Source organism: Vigna angularis, chromosome 6, assembly GCF_016808095.1.
Source record: "Vigna angularis cultivar LongXiaoDou No.4 chromosome 6, ASM1680809v1, whole genome shotgun sequence".
In the NCBI taxonomy this organism is placed as follows: Eukaryota; Viridiplantae; Streptophyta; class Magnoliopsida; order Fabales; family Fabaceae; genus Vigna; species Vigna angularis.
In genome coordinates, this window is record NC_068975.1 from 2,816,628 (window position 1) to 2,840,025 (window position 23,398).

General features: G+C 30.6%; 1 protein-coding gene, 1 non-coding gene and 1 pseudogene across 3 annotated transcripts; all 3 read right to left on the reverse strand.

Moving 5' to 3' along the window:
* Positions 1–2,848: 2,848 nt before the first annotated feature.
* Positions 2,849–6,977, reverse strand: LOC108319768 (AT-hook motif nuclear-localized protein 24). 2 transcript variants are annotated; one of them, XR_008249934.1, is made up of 3 exons: positions 6,413–6,977; positions 4,338–4,471; positions 2,849–3,524 (listed from the first exon to the last, which is right to left on the reverse strand). XR_008249934.1 is itself a non-coding variant. In XM_017551009.2 (2 exons), exons 1-2 carry the CDS (start codon positions 6,422–6,424, stop codon positions 3,033–3,035), a joined length of 504 nt encoding a protein of 167 aa, XP_017406498.2. In that variant the 5' UTR covers positions 6,425–6,977; the 3' UTR covers positions 2,849–3,032. The 2 variants fall into 2 exon arrangements, 1 of the variants encoding a protein (XP_017406498.2); XM_017551009.2 differs by lacking the exon at positions 4,338–4,471.
* LOC128197616 (U2 spliceosomal RNA) lies at positions 4,240–4,368 on the reverse strand (annotated as a pseudogene).
* On the reverse strand, positions 6,795–6,990 carry LOC128197611 (U2 spliceosomal RNA). The gene has a single exon (XR_008250240.1). It is a non-coding gene; the product is annotated as a U2 spliceosomal RNA (small nuclear RNA).
* Positions 6,991–23,398: the final 16,408 nt, after the last annotated feature.

Consider the following 23,398-nt stretch of genomic DNA (forward strand, 5'->3'; position numbering starts at 1 on the left):
CTTCCTTATCATCAAACCTTTTATTAGGATAACCCAACTAAACATACATAATACCTTCATAGGGAAAACTCATCACAAATATTACATAAACTCTATGCTCATTCATACACAAACTCTTATCCAACAATAATCACAGATAATCATAATCATATACACATGTATCAAAACAAGGATTACCAATCAAGATAATCAAGAACACATATAACATATAACCATAAACAAACAAAGGTAAGTTTCTTCATACCTTGGTCAATCATATAGTAAAAAAACGAGGCTACTAACGCGTCCATTATGTTTCGATTGGTCAGAAACCGAAGCATAAAATGGGGCGGTGGCATTTTTGAAATTATTGGGACAATATATGCCTCGGTTCTATCTTAACCGAAGCCATAAAGCACCTACAGCCTCAGTTACAAGGGCAACTAAAGCCATAAAACCCGCGAAAGTTGCCAAGAAAAAACTTTTCAGCTGACAAATATCTCTGTGCAGGGCTTTTGGCCTCGGTTATCCTCAGAACCGAGGCCAAAATCCCCTGCTCCAACTGAGAGTCCTATATGCAGTCTGACAAATATCTCTGTGCATATTTATGCCATCATTTAGCCTTTAATATTGGATTCATAATTAGTTTTTGTACTTTAATAGAATACTTTAATTAAGATTTTTTATAATTGAGTTTATTGAGCATGAGATACAAAAACAAGATAAAAATAGCTTTTTAGTTGCATAAATGCTCTTTAGATATTTTGAGGTGTGCTAGTGTAGTTGCAGCTAAGTTGAGCTCATGGAGGTGTGAAAAAAAATTGGTTAAAGTGTCATGGCATCTTAAAGATAAATTCAAGAATGACGAATAATCAATACCACAAGAAGTCAATCCAAGCATAGCATGAAAAAAGTGAAGAAATTTGGCTAAGCCAAGAAGAGGGAACATGCAACAAAAATTGGATCTTGCGATTTTCTCTATTTTTTCTACTAAAAGGGATTTGATAATTGTTAAATGTTTATGATTAAAGATAATTTGAGAAAAATATATCTTAAAGATATTTTATTTGATATTGTTAAATAATTATCTTATTTAATTATATCAATAAATATCAAAAGATAATATTTGTCAAATCATTTTTAATCTAGCAAATATCTTCTCAAATACTTTTAGATTTCCACAACAATCAAATATATCTAAACTCCTTTTTGAATTCTTGGAATTTTTTATACATACTTTAAGCATCTCCATGAGTTCTTAATGACTCCCTCGTGTCTCTACCCTTAGATTATCTAACGCTCTTTCTAGCTCATTGACCATCCTCTCTAATGATTTATCCTTCCATTTCTTTTTTTTTTCTGTGTTCTGACAAATCGAACCAATTGATGTGTTTCTTGGTGACAAAAAAAAACTAAAAACTATCCTAGTTTGAACACCATACATGCAACTCACACTAACACACAAATGGTTAATTGTCTCTTTATTTCTGGTAACACAACAATGTTAGTAAGCATTTTGGTTACATAACAATGTTCGTAAGCCTTTAAGGAAGCTTGTCTTTCACCACACAGGATGTAATACTTATATCCTAACAAAAAAAAAAGATAATGTGTCCCTTCAAGACACTTATTCCCCCTATATAGTCCCGTAATACTCTTATCCTAACAAAAAACAAGATAAGGTGTCCCTTCAAGACACTTATTATCTTCTCTCGCATAGGTCTTTTTCTTATGTTTTTTCTTGCGCAAGGCAACCCCTATATTTCCCAGTTCCCCATCTCAGCTTAGACCACCATAGCTACGAGCCCCTTTGACGCACCTCCATCTCTATTTAACCAGGTTGTCATCTCCATTGTCATCACGTTTGAGGTCTTTCACTCCATCTTCTTCTTCTCTAACAAGCGTAGGGGAGGGGCAGTGCCTCTATTCTTTCTTGTTCACATAATGATGCATCCAAGCATTGTCACTATGTGGCGCCACCGTTTTCCACTCTAAGTCCGGCCAAAGCCACTGTTTGTCACTGCTTTTATGATCAGAGACACATCCTGCACTGTTTGGCATGAACTATAATAATTTTTTCCCCAAAATTTTATCAGTTTATACTAAAGGATTCAATTGAATTGAAGATATTTTTTTTAGAATGTGTTATTCATTCTTTTGGATTGGTAAAAATAACAAATAATAAGAAGAAGAAGAGCGGAAATAGAAGATGAACCAAATCGTGATATTTACCGACAAAGAAAAAGAGGAGCAAAAATAGAAGATGAATCAAATCGTGATATTTACCGACAAAATTTATCAATTGATTTTTCTATCGATAATTACTTACAAAAAATCTATCAATAATTATCGACGAAACAAAATTTCTATCTATAAAATTTACCGACGACACTTTTATGGATGAATTTTTTACCATCATAGTTTATTGGCAGATTTTATGTATTACTGGTAGATTTTGATAATTGGTAATATCAATTTTTTGTAATGTTTTTATAATAAAAGCAGAGAAAAAAAAACAAAAATAAATTACCATTGGAGAAGACACGTTGCTTCTCTACAACTCATAATTCCATATCTTCTCTTCAAGGTAGAATCAATGAAATATTAAAGAAAGAAAAATAAGTAAATTAAACTAAAAAGCCCTTATATATATATATATATATATATATATATATATATATATATATATATATATATATATATATATATACCTTTTCCAACTTGTTAAGAAAGATTTATAAAGAAATCCTATTACATAAACTTTATGTTTTATGCTTCACTAACCATTTATTGATATGAATTTTAGTCAAATTAAAATAGCTATTATTAAAAGGAAAATGAAGAAAACATATATAAGGAAAACCTAAAGGGGATAATTGATGTGAATTCATATAAAAAAAAAAAAGAAAAAAACACTTGATTCTGTTACATACACATGTCTCTAGGTGTTAGGTAATAACATCGAAGCTAGACATGCTTTAATTGCTACCTTGAATATATATGCATTAGGGTTACAATTATTATATCCCATCATCTATAATTGTTGATACACTTTAAAATTTGTTCACAATAACAGCTGCCACCATAACTACATTCTGTGCAACAACTTTTCCTCCAACTCCTCCGATGAAGCATTGTTCTTTGATTCCAGAAACAGAAATGCCGAAAGAACAATGAGGGTCCTTGTTAAGGGTTGATGATAAAGAAGCATTATGTATGTAAGTACCAGTGAGGGAAATTAATTTGAAAGGTCCATATAGAGTGAAAGGAGAAGCATGACAGTAAGTGTTACGAATAGTGACATTGGAAACAGTTCCTGAAGCATTCAGCACTATGATGCTAACTTGGTGATGACGAGCGAATTTAACAATTGTCCTAATCACATCATAGCTTTCAGGAACTTCAATGAAAACATGTTTTACAACACTCGTATTGGCTTTGTCAATCACAAGTAGTGGTTTTGGCTTGTTCTTAGAACCTACGGGTCTGCCAACTTTTCTCTTTCTTGATTGATGGTGGTGACGAGTTGTTGAAGATGATGGTTTCTGCAAAGAGGGTGAACCAGCAACACTATCAGTATCAGTGGAGTGGTCAAAAGAAGAAAGAGAATAGGATGATGGAAACACAATATCAGATTCAACCATTTTTAAGGATACGTAGCAAGTATTTCTGAGATTGAGATGGATGAAGGCTAATGAAAGAGGTATATAAAGAGAAACAGAAAGGGAGAGAGAGAAGATAAGAGTTACTTTTCCAAAAGAATTAAGGAGAATAAATTGCAGTTAAAGAAAAGAAAAAGTTGCATGATTGTGTTATCTTCTTGGAATTATGAAACGAAGTGAATTTTAATGTTACAGTTACAGTTTCATTGAATGGGAAGTTATTACAAGATTAATGAATCTTTATATGCATGGAACAAAAGATTTTAATGTTTACAGCACTAGTCACATGATATTAAATTCTATTTATTTATTTTTTTCTTTTTATGTATATAATTTCTTATTGAAAAGTGCATGATAAGATTGAGACTAGTTTTTGTTTACAGTAAACAAAAAAAATGAGATTTTTCTTCTTGATTATATTTTGTTGAATATGAGTTTTTTCTTTTATATATTTTGTCATAATTAACTCATACAATTTATTTTATATTTTATTGTGATTAAGATTAGTTATAAGATACAGGAATCACAAAAAATAACATTTATTTTATATACGAAAAATAACATTTATCTTATATTTCCTTGGTTGGTTTGGTTATAAGGTGGATCTTATCATAAAAGTTAATTTAATATAGTGTGAACCAATGACTGACATATCAGATATTAAACAACTTAAACTGATAATAACAAATACTATACTTGATCTTAGTCAAACGATCGAAAAAGGTATGTTTCAACAAGTATAAGTCTTCAAATTTATATTCTGAACTTCAGCTGCATGCCAGAGTCCTGTTCAACATGGGACTTTATCAGGCACCTGCTCCAACAATGTCCTAGGTCGTAAAATCAAATAACTTAAAGTTAGGTCAACAATATTGTTCAAATCCCGTACTGACAAGTGAGTTCAAACACATTACATCATTCTGTGAAATAACAGTTTGTTTGAACGTATTACTAGTTCCTCTGATGTTTCTTTTCCATACACTTAAGTTTGGTTTTGAATGCTTCAAAATGGGTAAGAGAGCCTTTGTAAGCTTATCAGTAGCAGCAGAAACATGACAGACTTAAGCTGTTGGTTTAGTATCTTCTAAAAAACATCAATTAATTCATGCTAGTTGTTTGGTAACAGTGTCAGTCAGTTACTTGTGTCCAGATTGTTGTTGAATAACATTACGAAAAGAATAAAACTGACAACAATCCAGATTTCACATGTATATGATGAGGAAGAAATATAGAAATATGTTGAGAGTCATGCATGAGAACAAGCATACCACATAGAACTGAATACTTGCAATCATAAGAAGCAGCCCGAGTCACTAGTAATGAAGAGTTTGTCGATATCATAAGAAGAACAAGATATACAATCTGCTGCCACTAAGCATTGGAGATATGTAATAGAGATTTGTTGATTTTTATGCTTTGTGTTTTAAATTTTAAAGACTATTCAAACTTACTTGGGTTTTGGTGTTCATTTTGAGATAGATGTATGTTTTTACTCATTTTTCCTCTTAGTTGGTATATGCACATGTGTTAGTGCTCTTTATTTTATTTCCTTTTATTTGACTGTATTTTATTTTATTTTGGAACATCTTCACCATCATGCTATTAATATAGAGAACAATCAGATTTTGGAACATGTTCACCATCATGCTATTAATATACAGAACAATCAGACCTTGCTGGGTGGTTAGTTTCGAATTTGATAATAATTCACAACAAAGTCAATGTTAAGGAAACAGAACATATGTCTCATTAGATTTTGAAAATTCATTTTATTTGTGGAATTAACTTAAAACAAAGTATAAAGTGTTCAGATGATCGAAACTGTTAAAATCTTCTTAATGTGATTTTTCTCATCAGTTTTTTTATCGTTCACGACATATTCTTTTCAAGTACCAATTCAGATGAACTTTTCTGATACTACTAATGACATCTAAATTGAGACTGAACTTCTCTTAATTTTTACATATTGAAATGTTAGTTTAATGTCCCTTTATACAAGAAACTCAACTTTCAATATCCACTTGCTTGAATTCAAACAGTGTAAATATGTAAATGGAAAGTTGGAGGTGAATTTTGATGGTGCAACCTCATACTGGCAGCAGATCATTGTATAGAAATTAGGCATACCCTTACTTTTCTTATTTTGTGTTCAGTTTTTTCTGTGTCGTTACAACAACAAAGTTATAGTGAGATATTTATATATATATTAGGGGGCATTGATGTACATGATATCCAAAAATGGTCCATTGATGTAATTCTGTCATCATGGTAAGTATGGTTACTATTGGGTTCAAATTAGTTCAAATCTAGCACTATAAGAGATAAGGTTATGAATGTCTCCATGAATTTGAGGAGGGGTTCATTCTCTGCATATCTTATGTTCTAAAAGGGTCATCGAGGTAACTAAAAAAGGCCGACTTACTGCACATAGGAACCTTGAATTTTCTGGAGAAGGTTCAAAACAAATCATTCGAGTTTGGGTGGTGGTAAAAAATGTTTGCGTCTTTTGTGTATTTCTTAATCTTCATATGTGAATTTTAATCATGTGAATTCATGCTAGTTATCTCACTGCCTTCTTACTCCATTTTTTTGGCTAGATTACTACAATTTTCTCGGCAAAAACTAATAAAACGCCAAGTGTCAATAAGTATAATCCAAACCTGCTAAATTTCTCCTCTAACAACAGCCAATTCCATCACTTATCAGCTATGTTTATGAACTTCATAACAGATTGAACCAGAAAGAAAAAATAGAAACTACTAGATCATTACCTGATGCAGCATAAGGCATCTCCAGTGAGCTTAGATTACTTGCTGATATGCCCTCCTTTTTCTGCAACGTTATGAGATCAGTTTACACAACCTCAAGCCTAGCACAAATTGACATCTGGAGGAAAGCACATGTAAACCCTTCACACATCTCTTGCAAGCCCACTTATATATACACTAGGCCATGTATAGTGCACAAAAATACAACACTAATGTGAAACTCTAAATTAACAGATATAGTGCACAAAAATCCAACACTAGGCAACTGAAACTACCACCTAAAAGAAATAGTACACAATTTGCCTAAATTGGAAGTCATAAGCATTAAGAACTAGATACACATGGGTCAAATAAAAATCAGGAACTTATAGTTTGACTAAATTGGATGGGGCGCACCAAGTCCTTGCATTAGTGCATAGCAAGGACGATGCTTGAGAGTCTCAGTAGCAAGCTACCGTTATAGACCCTCTCCCTTAAAAAATTAATTTAATATCGAGTGAACCAATGGCTCACGTATCAGATATTAAACTGATAAGAACAGATACTACACTTGATCTTAGCCAAAAGGCCGAGAAAGGTATGCTTATCAAAATGTAAGTCTTTCAATTTTATATTCTAAACTTCAGTTGCTTCTAATATCCTGTTCAATGTGGGACTTTATGAGTCACTTGTTCCATCCATGTCCTAGGTCCTAAAATCAAATAGATGAGATCAGATATATTGTTCAAATCTCATACTGACAAGTGAGTTCAAGCACATTATATCATTATGTGAAATAACAGTTTGTTTGAATGTATTACTAGTTCCTTTGATGTTTCTTTTCTATACGCTTAAGTTTGGTTTTGAATGCTTCAAAATGGGTAAGAGAGCCTTTGTAAGTTTATCAGTAGCAGCAGAAACATGACAGGCTTAAGCTGTTGGTTTAGTATTTTCTAAAAAACATCAATTAATTCATGCTAGTTGTTTTGTAACTCAGTCAGTTACTTGTGTCCAGATTGTTGTTGAATAACATTAGGAAAGATGGAAAATCCAATGACAGATGATTGATGATGGTTAGTTTCGACTGATTTTGATACTAATTCACAGCAAAGTCAATGTTAAGGAAACAGAGCATATGTCTCATTGGATTTTGAAAACTCACTACACATTAATGCAAAAGTATAGAGAAAGTTTTCAAGAGAGAGAAAAGTAATTTAGCAAACTGAAGCATATTTAGATATTCAAAATATACTTATGTAAGGGTTTTTATGTTGTCTTTTATGAAAAACCATTCACAAGAAAATAGTAAAAGAAAAATAACAGTAAAATAATAAACATAAAATACGGGAAGGAGATGGAAGATTGTCGGTGCTCTTTCTCCTTTTCTCCTTTCTCCTTCTGTCCTCCATAGCGTAACTATACCTCTTCCATTTTGTTCTCTCAAATTCACATATTCTCTTCATCCATTTTAGAAATTAATAGCACTCTGAATAATTTGAGTGTCAAGTAACGTTTTAGACTGATCAATTTTTCCAAACAAAGTCTCTAGAAGAGATAATTCTGTTAGCATTTAGTAAAAGTTAAGTTCTATAAAAAGTAGATATTCTGAGGTAAGGGGAGTTAAGTTGTCTTTTTTACTATTAAATAATTTTATGAAAACTGTTATTGATGTAATATGGCAAGTAGTGATAACATAGTTGTAAGTAAAACTAAAACTCTTCTTTTACAAATTGATTTTCTTTTTGTTATAAGTTCAATATTGTTACATTTTGAAATTAGTACCTTTAAATAGAAATATGTAGTAGATTTTATAGTTGAATTAAGTTATATATATATAATCTTATTAGATAATATTCTAACTTCTTCTAAGAACTATAAACTTGGTTGTCTAGGAAAAAATTTACCCCAAATCTTGTGATAATAAACTTACCTACAATTAATCACAATTGAGCACTACCATCTTCTAGGATTTACAGTAAATCATTTATAAAATTATTTTGATACTTGAAAGAAAGAATTGAAATGTGATACATTAGTATCTGAAATAAAGACGAACATAGTAATTTTATACTTAAAGAAGAAAATGCCGACTAGTAATCCTTTCATATGTCTAAATATTTTAAAGTTGGATAAAAAAATATATAGGCCATGCAATATTTGTATTTAATTACGTATCACTAATCTTAACTTTCATATCATATTCTAAGGTGGAACCATATTCTAAATAATATAATATAAAGTGTTTCATGTATTTATCAACACAGAATCGTTAAATTAATTGTTTTTTCAGTGGGACTTAATTCCACAGATAAAGCAAACGTGCCTTTTTTTTTCTTTTTTCTTTCATTAATAGAACAAATTAAATAATTTTTTTCCTCAAATTGATATATATTAAAATTGGAATCTTAATCATTTCGAATAATTTGTTTATAATCAATATGTGCGGAAAATATATTAATTTAGTCATGATACTTAACCCTGTTAATTTAAAAGATTTAGAATAATTGCAAAAATTAAATTAGCTTCTTTCTTTAATCTTAAATATAAAACAAAAATACTGAAGAAATTTTAGCATTAAGAATTTTAATTTGGTGAGATATTAATAAGTTAGTCAACTTTAAAAAAAAATATCTTTAAAAATCTAATGCTGCCTACGTCAAATTCTCACTCTGGGTGATCTTTCATTCAACATCTATTATATACTTAATTTATCTTTTTATTTTTTTTATAGCATCATTTAACATAAATTTATCATTTTTATTCTCCCTCAAATTTTATATTAAATATTGATGCACTAAACATCCATGAATAAGTTTTCTTTCAATTTATACTTTAAACATTGTATGGATAATTTATTACAAGATAATGATATTTTGACAACATTTATTGATAATATTTTAACATTAATGTGTTATTATGTGATTGGTCTATGTTGGTATTTATGATTATTATTATTAATTGTGGAGTAATTTTGGACCAATCACATAATAACACGATGTTAAAATGTTATAAAAAAAAGGGTTAAATATGTTTTTAGTTCCTAAACTATTGGCCGTTTTTGGTTTTCGTCCCTCTTTTAAAATAAGCTACAATTTGGTCCTCATTCTTTTCGAAAAGTTCGTTTTAGTCCTCGAAACTTTGGTTTTAGTTCTCGTTTTGTTGACTAAATGAGGACCACATTTTTAACGGTGTTAGTTTTCAAGGACTAAAACGAACGTTTCGAAAAGAATGAGGACGAAAACCAAAAACGGCCAATAATTTAGGAACTAAAAACATATTTAACCCTAAAAAAAACGTCGTGTGAAACTATCAGAATGACCATTCAGGTCACGTAACATCTGTTATTCTCATCTTTCACCAAACCTACGAGTCTGATTCCAGCATCAACGTTCATGTGCCACGAGGTGGTAGTGATAAAGGGTAAACCCATTCTGAATCTGATTTCTGAACTGTTATCAAATCACATCACTATCAACTCTCTGATTACAAGATTGTCTGATCAATAAATAGCCTTGACATGTAAAATCGTAAACTTTGCACAAATCCAAATTCCCTTATGAATGTACTTTTGAAGAAACTAAGAAACTTTGACAGAAGATTTCAAACAGTCACTACGGCAACACACAGTGATATATATGTTCTTATTTAAAGGATTTGAAAAAAAAATAGTGTAAACAAATTGTTCTCAAGTCAAAATTGTTTTCTTTAGTATGGAGTTGTTACATGTAACTAGAAGCTACAATCTCAGGACCAGAAGAAACTAGTCTATCAAAACTCAGCAGCTTATTCTAAGAAGAACATGTGGAGAAGTGAAGAAAATACTCTACATAAGTGATGGGTCTCAAAGGATTTATATAATGGATTAACATCACTTTCAATCCAAAACCAAAACCAAAACCAAAACCTGAGTTGGATCTGGGGTCTTCTATCTTATATATCTTATACGTTTGCTCAATTTTCTCATTTTTATCTAATATCAAACTTAAACTGACATTTTTACATTATAGCTTGAAACAAAAGAAGAAAATGCCAAAAGATCTGAATGAATGTTCCACTTATCTGTTATGCAAAGGATTAGGACCTGTGTAGATTTTTCTTTTCTCATCACCTAGAATTGCCTCACTAGCACCTTCACCTGAATTCTGTCTAAAACCATGTTTGTCTTCAATGGAATTGGACTTGGACATATACCCACTTTTAAAGTTTTGAAATTTTCCTGACTCCTTAGTGGCAGTAGAAAGGCTCTGTAATAGCAGCAGAACCAACATGAAGAGAAAGAAACAGGCCAAACCCATCAACCTCATGGTCTCACTGCACAGATCATGCATGGATAAACTGTGACATTCTCAAAAGTCCATAGACAGCAAAAGCCAAAAGAGCTTCCTTTGTGGATCTGATTCAAAAGGGCAAACCAAACAAAGCCTAAAAGACAAAGGAAAAACAAAGATCTGATGCAGCTTCCTTTTTCACCCCTTTTGGAACCCTTTCATTCAATGAAACCTTGAAGTCTGAGCTCTGAAAATGAGGATGGTCAATGAGAGGTGTGAGTCAATTTGCATAGTGGTTGGTGCTTTGAGGCAGATAAACGTGGTGCAGACTTTGTTTGGATGCAGATTTCAGAGCCCTTTTTTACTTGGGAAACATAGAGCGAGAGAGAAGAGAGGGATTTTCCTCACATGGGTGATGCTGTTACTACAAGTTCATTCATGATGCATAAATACATATATTTACTTCTTGACAATAAAAGAGTGAACTTTTGGTATATCTAATGTATATATTATGCAGTATTTTCTTCCAAAACATCAAAAATCATAATTCTATATTCAGAATGAAATTAACATTTTCACCCCACTTTTGTTTGCGTTCTCCTTACACTTCTTGTTATGTCAAATTACTTAACGTAAAGACAGAGAAAAGAAGACACTCTTTTTCAAAAGTGTAAGGTGAGTATAAGAAAATGATGTACAAAGTTGGAAAAAAAGGACTAATAATGTGATTATAACAGCTGTGTAAACAATATCTCTACTTTTCTGGTTCATGTTCTTTTTACCCTTTTATCTTTGACTATATGTTTGCACACTCTTGAATATATATATATATTTTGGTATTGAAGATGGTATTTCAATTAAATTTTTGTTGAGATTAAAAAATTCACATAAATATTCATTAGTATAAATACATTACTTGAATTTTGTTTGTATAGACTAAATTTTGTCTTCATCCATATTATACTCAGTTTAACATCAAGACTAACAATCAATTTTAATATCATTTGTTGACTTTTTTAAGAGAAAAGTTTCGTCAAAAAATACAACATTAATAAAACACGAAATCAATCAATATAAAAAATGAACATAACTTATAATCTAAAAATTTGATATAATAAATTAAGAAATATTCATTTTTTATCAACTTTCTCATTTCTATCCGAATTTAAACTTACATTTGAATTTTGAAAATGTTTATATAGCTCAACCTTCAAGAAAGGAAAGATAATTGAGTTGGTGCATACACGACCAAAAGGAGCAAATTTCAAAGAAATTTATATTCAAAGGAGAAGGTTGGTCAACTGCTAAGGGCTTTAGGAATTAGGTTATAGAGTAACTGTGGGCATGATGACATCAACTAATATTAATGTTAATGTCAGCTCTTATAATTTTACGAGCTATCATTGGTTGCACTTTGGAAATTGATCTTATAAGAGTAAAAGGTTGGTTCTTGTTTATTGAACAGTAAAAAGAAAAAGTAAGAAATAATACAAGTAACATAATTTGAATTGGAGTATTCTTTTTTAAACTAAAGTTAGTTTAAATTAAATGCTATTTTACTATCTCATTTAATACACCTCTTTCATTCCAGATAAGTACAATCTATGTTAAGTAGAGTCTTATTTAGCATAGAAGCATATCATGCTTGATCATCATGTGAATTTATCAAACATAATATAATGTTTTTGTGTGGGGTATGAAGTTTAATAAAAGAAGAAAAATGAGTTTGGTCAAAGAGGTGGGGTTTGACAAATAGGTCATGCAAATATGGACAATGAAGTGAATGATGTTGTCTTCATTCACTTTGCACTAGTGAAAAAGCTGTGACTTTATTAGGTTATAGAAATTTGTTTTATTTTCTTATCTTAAGGGGCCCTCTTAGATTTATAACCCTACAAATTTGTTATAATAAATAGAAAATATTTACTTTAATAGATTACGTGATTTTCCTTAGATTATATATTTGCATTGTGATGGTGAATGTTCATTTTAGATGACATATTTGTAAAGTGGTGACATGATTTTAATATCAAGTATCTTCATTTAACAGTAAAATCTAAGCAAAATCTCTACAACATCTAAAAACACACTACATTTTATTTATGGTGTATAATTTTATATCACTTTTATGAGTAGTAGTTCAAATAAAAAATCATAAATTATATTTATTTTATTGAATATTTTGATTAAAATTTAAATTTAAATTTTAATGGAAAACACTTTTTTTTGTACGTTTTCTTTCTTTCAATCATACACTCTCTGTTGGATAAATCTAAGATTGTCTCTCTTGTCAGATCTTCCACTCATCGCATATTCTTGTGTTCCTTGGGATCAATCACGTGCGAAAGGGTCACGTGACCCTATTCATTATATCTTACCCTATTAAGAGCATTTTCTTTGTCTGTAATATATTTTTTTTATAAAAGGAATTAAAGAGTCCAACAACATCTTTAGTGTAGAGTCATATATTCGATCATTATATTACAATTTGGATTTTATACCACTTTTCAATTAAAATATGTTAACATAACATTAAAAATAAGGTTGAGTCTTAAATAAGACTTTAAGTTATACAAATAAAAAATTATTTTTCTATGTTAAAATATATATTTCTGAGCAACTAAAACAAATATTAATGAGAGTATAATTTTTATAAAACTTTTGTATATGGACTAAACATGGTAAAACGATATTATTGTTAGAACCCATAAAATGATACAATAAGTATTATAAATATATATTTTCGTTTTCAGTAAATTTTTTAATTTCAATAATTTTAATTTATTTTAAATATTTTAATGGGTAAAGTAATTAAATATATATTTAGTAAATTGTACATTATATATATATATATATATATATATTGAAAAAATCAACATTCATATGTAAATGTGAGGAGGTAGTCTTTCAATTTTTTTGTAAATTTAAAATTTTAATTAATAATTACATATTAAAATTATTATTTTTTAAAAATAAACACACGTAATAATTATTAAAAAAACTAAAAAAATATATTAAAATACCTTAATCATCAATGGAAGCCAAAATTAATAACATAAAAGTTTTTGTATTAAAAAATGTAATAGTTTGTGTATTAAAAATAAATTATATCAATATATATACTTGATATTTTTACCCAAGATTAAATTAAGACATCACTTAATAAATCTTAAAAAGAAGTTGTTGATGTTAGGATTTGATGTTAGAAACATTTAGCTTGTGTAAAATTAGAAAAAAAAAATAGGGATTTTAAAACTAAAGTAGTTTTAAGACTTTGAGATTTTATTTGGAAATTAGTGTTATTGAGTGTATATTTTTGTTAGAACATAATTGTTATGTTATTTTTTATTTTTTTATTTTTGTCTAGGGGCAAAATAGTCTTTTGCCTTTATTTAATTAATGTAGAAATTAATTAAAGTGGTGTATAAAGGAAAAGCATGCAAATTACATAATCTAGATATATTTAATAAAATGATATTATGTAAATCTTTTAGAAGATTTAGTTGTTGTTATTTAAAAAATTAGTTAAATGAATAGAAGAAGATTTTATAAACTGAGAGATTTTATTAAAACTAAAAAGATAGAGTTAGAATAAAAGAAGATAGAAAGGAGAAGAGTAAAAACGAGTCTGCATTTTGTTACCCTAAAATCAAAAAACGAAAAATTAAAAAGATAAGGGAGAGAAAAGACGTTTTCTAGGAGAAAAGAGGAAGAGCTGAAGAAAACCTTAGTGCAATGGGGGATTTATGCTGTTTTTGAAGTTAGATAAAACTCTAGTATTGGCAAGGTATGGGAAAACTTACCATTGGTTTTTGTATGCTATACATTCTCAATTTACTTGCATGAAGTACTTGTTTGATATGTGTTATATGATTATGATTATGATTATCTGTGCTATTGTTGGGCAAGGGTTTGTGTGTGCATATGAATAGGTTTTTGGTAATATTTGTGATGGGTTTTCCCTATAAATGTATTATGTATTTTTTGTTGGGTTATCTCAACAGAGGGTTTGAAGTTAAGAGAGAACAAAATCATGATGTTTGGAGTTTTCATGCAAATATATGTTGTAAGTGTTAGGTTATTAGACTCCCTTCTTATGTAGAGAATAAGCCAAATAATGTGGACCATTACGTCTCACTTTTTTTTAGTGGAGATGTGTCAGATTAATAGAGCACATTAGATTCATTTGAAGAGAGGAAAAAACCAAGTGAGAGAGAAAGGAAGAGAAGAAGTCATTCCCGCACAACATGAAACCTGCATTGATGTTTTCGTTGTTTTGAAATCGTTCACCGTTGGATCGAGCTGAATTTTAGACAGTGGGTTCCAAACGTATGGTTCTTCATTCTGACCATTCGGAATGTCAATCAGAGGTTTAGTTTGGGAGAAAACAACCTCGCATCAACAACTTTATTTTGGAGAATTTTCATCTTCTTGGTTCTCATTTGTAAGCATTATGCTTAGTTAGTTTGGATGATTGAATACCCCATTTGGTGTTTTATCAAAGACGTTTTTGTATCCTATTATTGATCATAGGAGATTATTCTTTAGTATGGACGACTCGTGGTTTTTACCCTTGCATTGAAGGGGTTTCCACTTTAAAAATTGTTGGTGTCTCTTTGTGTGTTGGATTCTGTTTTTTCTCTGTTTGTTTGGTGCTCCTCATAGATTCTCACAAGAAGGGGGATTGAATTTCTGTTGCGTTATTACTCTTTGTTAAGTTGTTATTGTTTTTCACTCTTTTTCCCATCAGTAAAGGTGTGGTAATAATCATATGCAGTATAATTGGGTTTATTATGGTATAACATGTAAATGATTGGATTTGGATGATTCAAGTGATGTATTATATGTGTTTGAGTATGTTTACATAGGTATGTGATGCTTGAATGCATGTACGATGTGTTAAGTATGTTTCCACGGGATCTAGGGTTAATGTATGTATATTTGAATGCTTGAATCATGTCCAGGATGTGTTTGGATTCAGCAATAATCGATTATCATTAATTATAATTGATTATTTGTACGTTGGTTTTGAGTGTGGTTTCAGGAATACTCGATTATTGGGATGATAATTGATTATCCCTTCCTGCGTGATTTTTTTAGGTAAATTTCACTGAGATAATCGATTATCTTAAGTGATAATCAGTTATCACAATGCATTTTGGTGAAAAATGACAAATTTGATGAAGAATGGACGTGGATCAAGCTCGAGAAGTTGTGGAACATGATGATAATCAAAGATTGATGTTAGTGGTTATGTTTAGGGTTAATTTGACTTGTGGTTGAGAGTGGAGCATGGCTGAGTGTTGGGATGTACCTGAGTATGTGATTGATGAAAATGAGAGTGGAGGATAAATCTACCACTTTTACCTCGTAAATCCTGGTTTTATCGATAAGTGCTTCCTGTTGTCTTGTGTGCATTGGAATGGTTGTTCGGGTATTGAGCCTTTGGATAAAGGTGTGTTTCGTGTCCTTGTGTGGCAGAACTACATGTTCCTTAGCTAGATTGCGGGACTACTCGAGCATATCTGAAGGGAAGACTATAAATGATTTGTAGGGGAGGCTACAGATGTCCTATAGGGGAGCCTACATATGTCCTCTAGGGGAGGCTAGAGGTGGGTTGTAGGACCAGCTACAATCTATAAGGTAGGGTATAAGAGTGAGATGGATTCTTTCCACTATGGTGTTATGGTATGGTGATGCTCATGGTGTTGTTCATGACTAGATAGTCATGATGGTGGTGTATCTATGATGATGATCATGGTACTTTAGATGTTCAAGGTATTGCTATGTTAATAGTGGTGTTATTATAATGGTTATAGTAGGTAGTTCACATAATTGCTAATGTGGTTGATAGACCAAATGTTTAAGTGAGATGTTGGAGATGACATAACGGTTTAAGATCAGGGATTGAGGATTGAGTAATTAATTATATTTGAATTGTTTATATTAGAAGATTAAGAATTCTATTGTTATTACATCATGTAGGTATTTGATTACTCTTGGAATAATATAATTGGAGAATCCTTTTGAAACTATTATGTTTTGAATAAATTTTATAGGGTTTTAAAAATTATGATAAAGTTTTGAAATTTATAGATTTTTTTTATAAAATCGTGATATTCCATAATTTGGAGTGTTAGACCGGTTGTGTTTGATTTCGAGTGCATACTGTTTACATGAGCAGACTGTATTTGGATAAAAAGTTGCGAATGTGGAATTAGAGGTGAGTTTGGAAATGGATCCTCTTAAGAGTGCGAAGATAAGCAGAAAAAATTATTTGTTCATGTGTAACTTTACACATGTGCCCTTGCTTTATTCTTTTTCTTTTTCACATCTAGAAATGCAAAACTCAACCATGAAGGTGGGGAAATGCAGGTCCGCGGACATGCTTTTAATTAATAATAATAATTCTAATTTCATTAATTTTAATATAATTTCATTAATTTTAACTTTTATATGTTAAATAATAACTTATATTTCATTTTACCATAATTTGCACTAATTATATTGTACTTGAATTACTTTTATGATTAATGATAAAATAATAATTATCTAATTTTATCTATCAAACTATTTTTCTAATTTATCAAATTCATTACATTATTCAATAGTTTTTTATAAACTTTCTTCTCATTATAATCTTCATTTTTTTATTATCTTATCCTGAATGCAAACAACATTACTTTTATTTCTTTTTCTTCTTAAATTTATTTATCCAAATTCATTTTTAGAAACAAACAGATACTAAAGTATATTAACAATCACGGATTTTTGAATTTTGTGTGGACTTTTTAACCAACGCTAATTTCCTGTTTTCTTGAATAAGGTTGTGTGACTGGGTTTTTCTTATACATGGAACCAGTTAAAAAGAAGCAAATTTTGAGCAAGAAACAAAAGATCCAACCATGTGAAACAAGTAAAGTGTGATGAATTGAACATGGAAAACGAAAGAACATTTATAATTCAAAACATCTATAAGAAGATAAAAACTAAAATACATCTTCTTGAATATTGTAATGTTCTGTGAAAGAAAAAAATTAAAGAAAATTAAAAAAATATGAAAATTATGAATATAATTGATAAATAATTTATGAAAATAAATAAATTTTAATTTTATTTTAATTTTACATTATGTTAAATTTAATTTATTGGACAGTGCTCAGGGAGCGGATTCAGTAGACAAAAGTACACACGTATGTAATTTTCCTTTTCTATTATTTTTATGTGTTTTTTATTTTATTTAAAAAAATTGAAGTTTTCTTAAAAAAACACAGACAAGTATAAGAATTCCATCTTATCTTGTTTGTTAGATTAGAATTCCATGTTATCGTAGTCTCTATTCTGAACATAATGGTATTATGTGATGATTTTGTGTTTCCATTCAATATTGCTTACACGTTATGTTACACATATTATCTGTATAAGACTCACGCAACTCAATTATGGCATTTGGTCATTATAAAAGGAAAAGAAATATTGATCGATAATAATGGTGAGTGACACCCACCACCCTCAAAAGTTTTCTTAGTTTCAATTATCAGCTTTCAACCTTTGACTGTGAACAAACAACTTCAAAAGAAACCACAAAATTCTTTGAGTATTCATCATGCCCATCAAATAAATTGTTGTACAAGCAATTCAATTAATCAATGTCTCTCTTTCTCATTCTGTTGTTTGCTTTAGATGATTCCCCTTCTTTTTTTTTTGCCACTTAGTTTTAGGGTACAATGGAAAAAAAAAATCTTAAGTATTTTTAGGAGAGAAAAATTAAATGAGTTTCTCTTTAGAAACCTTTCATATATATATATATATATATATATATATATATATATATATATATATATATATATATATATATATATATATATATATATATATATATATATATATATATATATATATATATATATATATATATTTGTGTATCAATTAAGTTTAGCTTGTTGAAAATCTATTTACTATTTCTTTTTGTTATTTTTCTCTCTAGAAATACTGATAAAAAGTTTATCAAAACATGGTCATACACTAATTTTTTTTCTTATTTTATAACATCAATGTGAGTCGCAGATTATAAGTTTAGTCTGACGATTATATAACTTAAATATAAAAATGCTTTTTTTTTTTCATTACTAACAATAGATATGTAAAACAAATTGTCATGATAGTCCAAACGCAGATTTTATTTATTAATAATTATACATTTTGCATAGATACTAGACAGAAAACAAAAAAATTAAATATATTTTTCGTAAGTAAATTTTATAAAATTAGAATTTGTCTCAATTTTAAACTTTGATATAGTTTGATTTTCAAATTTTAAAATAAAAAAATATAATTTTTTTATTGTGTTAGAGATGCATTTTAGGACAACACTTGAATTGTTTACATCATTTTTACAAGTTTAAATTCAAATATTAATTTTGAATATTGTTTAAGAAAGTTCAAAACAATTAATGTCATTAATTTAGGGGTTAAATATGTTTTTAGTCCCTCAACTATTAAGCGATTTTAGTTTTAGTCCCTCTTTCAAACTATGGTACACTTTCATCCTTGTCTTTAAGGAAACTATAATTTTTTGTCATTCAAAATCAACGCCATTAAATTTAATCTGATGTGGTTAACGATGTGCCACATCACTTTTCTTTTTTTCTGATTTTGGCCGTGAGACTTCTCTCTCTTATTCATCTCCATCATCCTCTTCAATGCCTTCAATGTCGTCAACAATGCTGACAACAATGCTACCTTTCTACGAATTACGATTCTAGAAAAGAAAACGGAAAGGAGGCTTTCTCCTAGTAGTGTGACCTTGTGCCATGGTAGAAGAGGAAGAAACTCTTCATGCGTTGCGTGACGAAGAAGCCCTGCCCAGAGAATAAAGGAACAATTTAACAATAATAAAAATAATCCAAAAAATGGAGTGGTACCTTGAGAGTGATGAGTCCACAAAGAGCCTCAAAATTAGTTATTGCAAGAGCCATCTTCGGTTCATGATTTCCATCTTTATACAAATATGGGTGTAACTTGTGCAGAATTCTAGCCAACTCCTTATCAGGGTGAGCCTGAATATACAAAGCCTTCACTAGTACAAAAATATCATATAACGTCGTTGTTTTTTGGCCTTTCACGTCGAATTCGAGGTCGACGTCATATCGAGAGACGTTAAATTGACGTCAAATTTAAAAAATTCGACGTTAATCAAATTGAAATCGAATATTTTGTTAATATTCGATGTTAAGCAAAATTTTTGTTTTTTTTAATTAATTGTAATCCTTTTTTACAACTCTACGAGAGCTGAAAAGCAGAAAAATAACAAATTTCAGTTTTTGGTATTTTATAAAGCATGAACTATGAACGTGTAAGTATAGTATCAACAACAAACAATAATAACAAACAACAAACAAGTTCAATCAAGCAACAACAACAACAAACAAGTTCAACCAAATAACAACAACAAACAAGTTGAACAAAAAACAACAACAAACAAGTTCAACAAATAAGTTCTTCAAAACGAAAACAAAAACGAAAACTAGCCTTCAAAAGGTGGGTTCGTCGGAATAAAGTGTTTCCACCAGTGAGAGAGAAAGCAGAATGCGCCTATGAAGGACAAAAACACGAAAATAATCGGTCAAAACAAACGAAAATTATAAAAGTAGTTAATTAACATGCGTTTGTATCAAATGAAAGAAAGATTACATGTGATGGTCGTCAAACTTCGTTCGAGAAAAGTTTGAGAAGAGAAGAGGGTCTCGCGCGCTAAGATAAAGTGAATGAATTTTCAATCTCCCGCTCAAATTAAAAAGGGGAAACTTTTGGCTGACAAATAATACGTCGAAACTCGTACAAAATTTGACATATTATATGTGGTTTAAAAAAGAAAAGAAAAAAGAATTAAAAAGGAATTACTTTTTGGCTTTTGGCTGACAAATAATATATCAAAGCCCTTACAAAATTCGACGTATTATTTGTTGTTTAAAAGAAAAAAGAAAAAAGAATTAAAAAGGGTGACTATTTGGCTTCTAACTGACAAATATTACGTCGAACCCCTACAAGATTCGACGTACTATTGGTGGTTTAAAAGAAAGAAGAAAAGAATGACGCGCTGGTTTAAATAATTACCATCATAGAACGTCGAATTGAATGTGACTTCGACGTTCTACAATTGCATTTATATACAAAAATGCCACCGGTCATTTTTAACGTTGGCTATCCAATGGTTGGACGTTGAACGCGTGACGTTATACATTGTTTTTGCACTAGTGCTTCCCCACTAGGGATGGCAACGGGTCGGGTCGAGCACGGATAATGCCTACCTGCAACTCGATCCGACAAAAAAAATCCACCCGCTACCCGACCTGCTATCCGCACGGATATCCGCTTAAAAAATACCTGCGGATATTTTAATCCCGCGGATATCCGTGATACCCGTGGATACCCGCAAACATTTAAAAAAATATATTTTTATAAAATATTATAATAAAACTTAAATAAAATTACAAAAAATATATAAAATATAATATATATTAAATTAAATGTAAATTTAAATTTAATTTTAATTATATTTAACCTTATAAAATATAAATTAATTTTAATTAAATTTAACTTAATAAAATATAAATTAAAATTTTATTTTTATTTTTTGCGGGTAGCGGATATTCACGGGTACGGATAGTATAATACCCGCACCCGACCTGTTTATAAGCGGGTATTAAAAAACCTACTACCCGCAACCCGCGGATAGTAAATATGTGCGGGTACCAACTATCCGTCACGGATTTTATCCGCGGATATCCGCGGGCGCGGATTTTTTTGCCATCCCTATTACCCACAAACAACACCTAACAAACATAATGCGATGAAAAGATTCAACCTTGCGCCAAAACCGAAACACCCACTTACACAAATAGTGACAATTTACAAAGTAGGGATCAGAGAGATATACCTTGAACAAGAAAGGGAGATCAAAACCCCATTTGTGAAGAACCTGGTCTCCTAGCACATCAGGGTTGTCGGAAAGCCACGACTTAAGGGAGACCCCATTGGAGGCCAAGAAAGAAGGTCCTGAACCTTAGTCCCTAGATTGCAATATTATCTTCATGTCTTATAGAAGTTATAAAACACAATGATTTTATTTCTTAGTCATATAACTCGAGAAAAAACCCTAGTCCATTTTTCTTTTCCCCAATTTCTCTGTTGCTCCTTGCTCGCGGACCACCCAACCTTGGGAAAAAGAGGGTTTCTTTGAAATTGTGGTTTTGGTGATGACGAGCATTTAGAACCTTGACTCGTGGGGTGGTGGTGAGTGAAGAACTAGTGATTCTGGTTGTTCGGAGAAGGCGGTGGCACTATGGAGGTGCGATTTGGGCAGGGCTTCCTTCGTCACGCAATGCATGAAGAGTTTCTTCCTCTTCCACCATGGCACAAGGTCACGTTGCCTGAACAGATCGCCACGTTTCAGAAAAAAAAAGTGATGTGGCACATTGTTAGCCATATCAGATTAAATTTAACTACGTTGGTTTTGGAGAACGAAAAATTATAGTTTCCTTAAGGACAAGGATCAAAGTGTACCAAAATTTGAAAGAGGGACTAAAACTAAAATCGCTTGATAGTTGAGGAACTAAAAGCATATTTAACCCGTAATTTAGAAAAGGACTATATTCATTCATTTTTAAAATTTGTGAAAAAAATGTATCAAAGTTTGAAATAAGTATGAATTTCAACTTAATGTCCAAATTTAAAAACTAAAAAAACATATTTTACTCAAATTAATTAACAGATACAATAATTTTAATTTATTGAAATAACATGTGAAATTATATTCTTCAAATTAATATAGTTAAATACATTGAATATAACCCGAGGAAGAGGACATCTGCGAGGGTGACGACAACGTCGTCGAGGGATCGAGAACAAAAAGTTATCAGGCCAGGTGCCTCCAACTTTTTGGGCCCTTACTGGGCTTCAGTTTCTTGAAATGTCCAACAACAGGTTTAAAGGTTTTGTCTCTGCTTCCATCTCTGCGGCATTCACTAAACTCATTTTGTCTACTAACGAATTTTCTTGCAAATTCCCAACGTGAATCTGCCAACTCCCTCACCTTTTGGAGATTGATGTCAACAAGAACCGCTTCATCGAGGCAGTTCCTATGTGCATAAGTTGGTTGAAAAAGTTACATAAACTTAAGATGCAAGAGAACATGTTCACCGGCGAAATACCCAGTAACGTGACCCTCTAGAACGACATGACAGAGTTGAACCTGTCATTTAACCTCTTTTCCAATTCAATCCCGCAAAAACTTGGGAGTTTACACGATTTGAAAAACCTTGTTGCATCTTTAATCTCGAACCCAATTTGATTTTGATAAACCCTAATTTGGTGGTGGTTAATTTCATATTTCAGAAACTTTTTGGGTTTCATGAATCATAATTTTGTGATGAACCCTAAGCATGAATCGCTAGGGTTGAAGATGATGAAAGGTAGGTTGAAGATGATGAACCCTAATTTGGGTTTCAATTCTTAGAAACTTTTTTTTATATTTTTTAATTATATATTCTACATATAACCTGCTCTGAATGTGCTGCGTCATTTAATGGTTCCACCTCACACTGTCACATCACTTAGACGTTAACCCAATTTAACGGCAAGGAGCCAATTGCTTCAATTTTTCACTTTTAGGGACCCAACTGGGAAAAAAAAGAGACCTATTTAAGAAAATCCAACAGAAATAGGGATTGCGGAAGTGGTT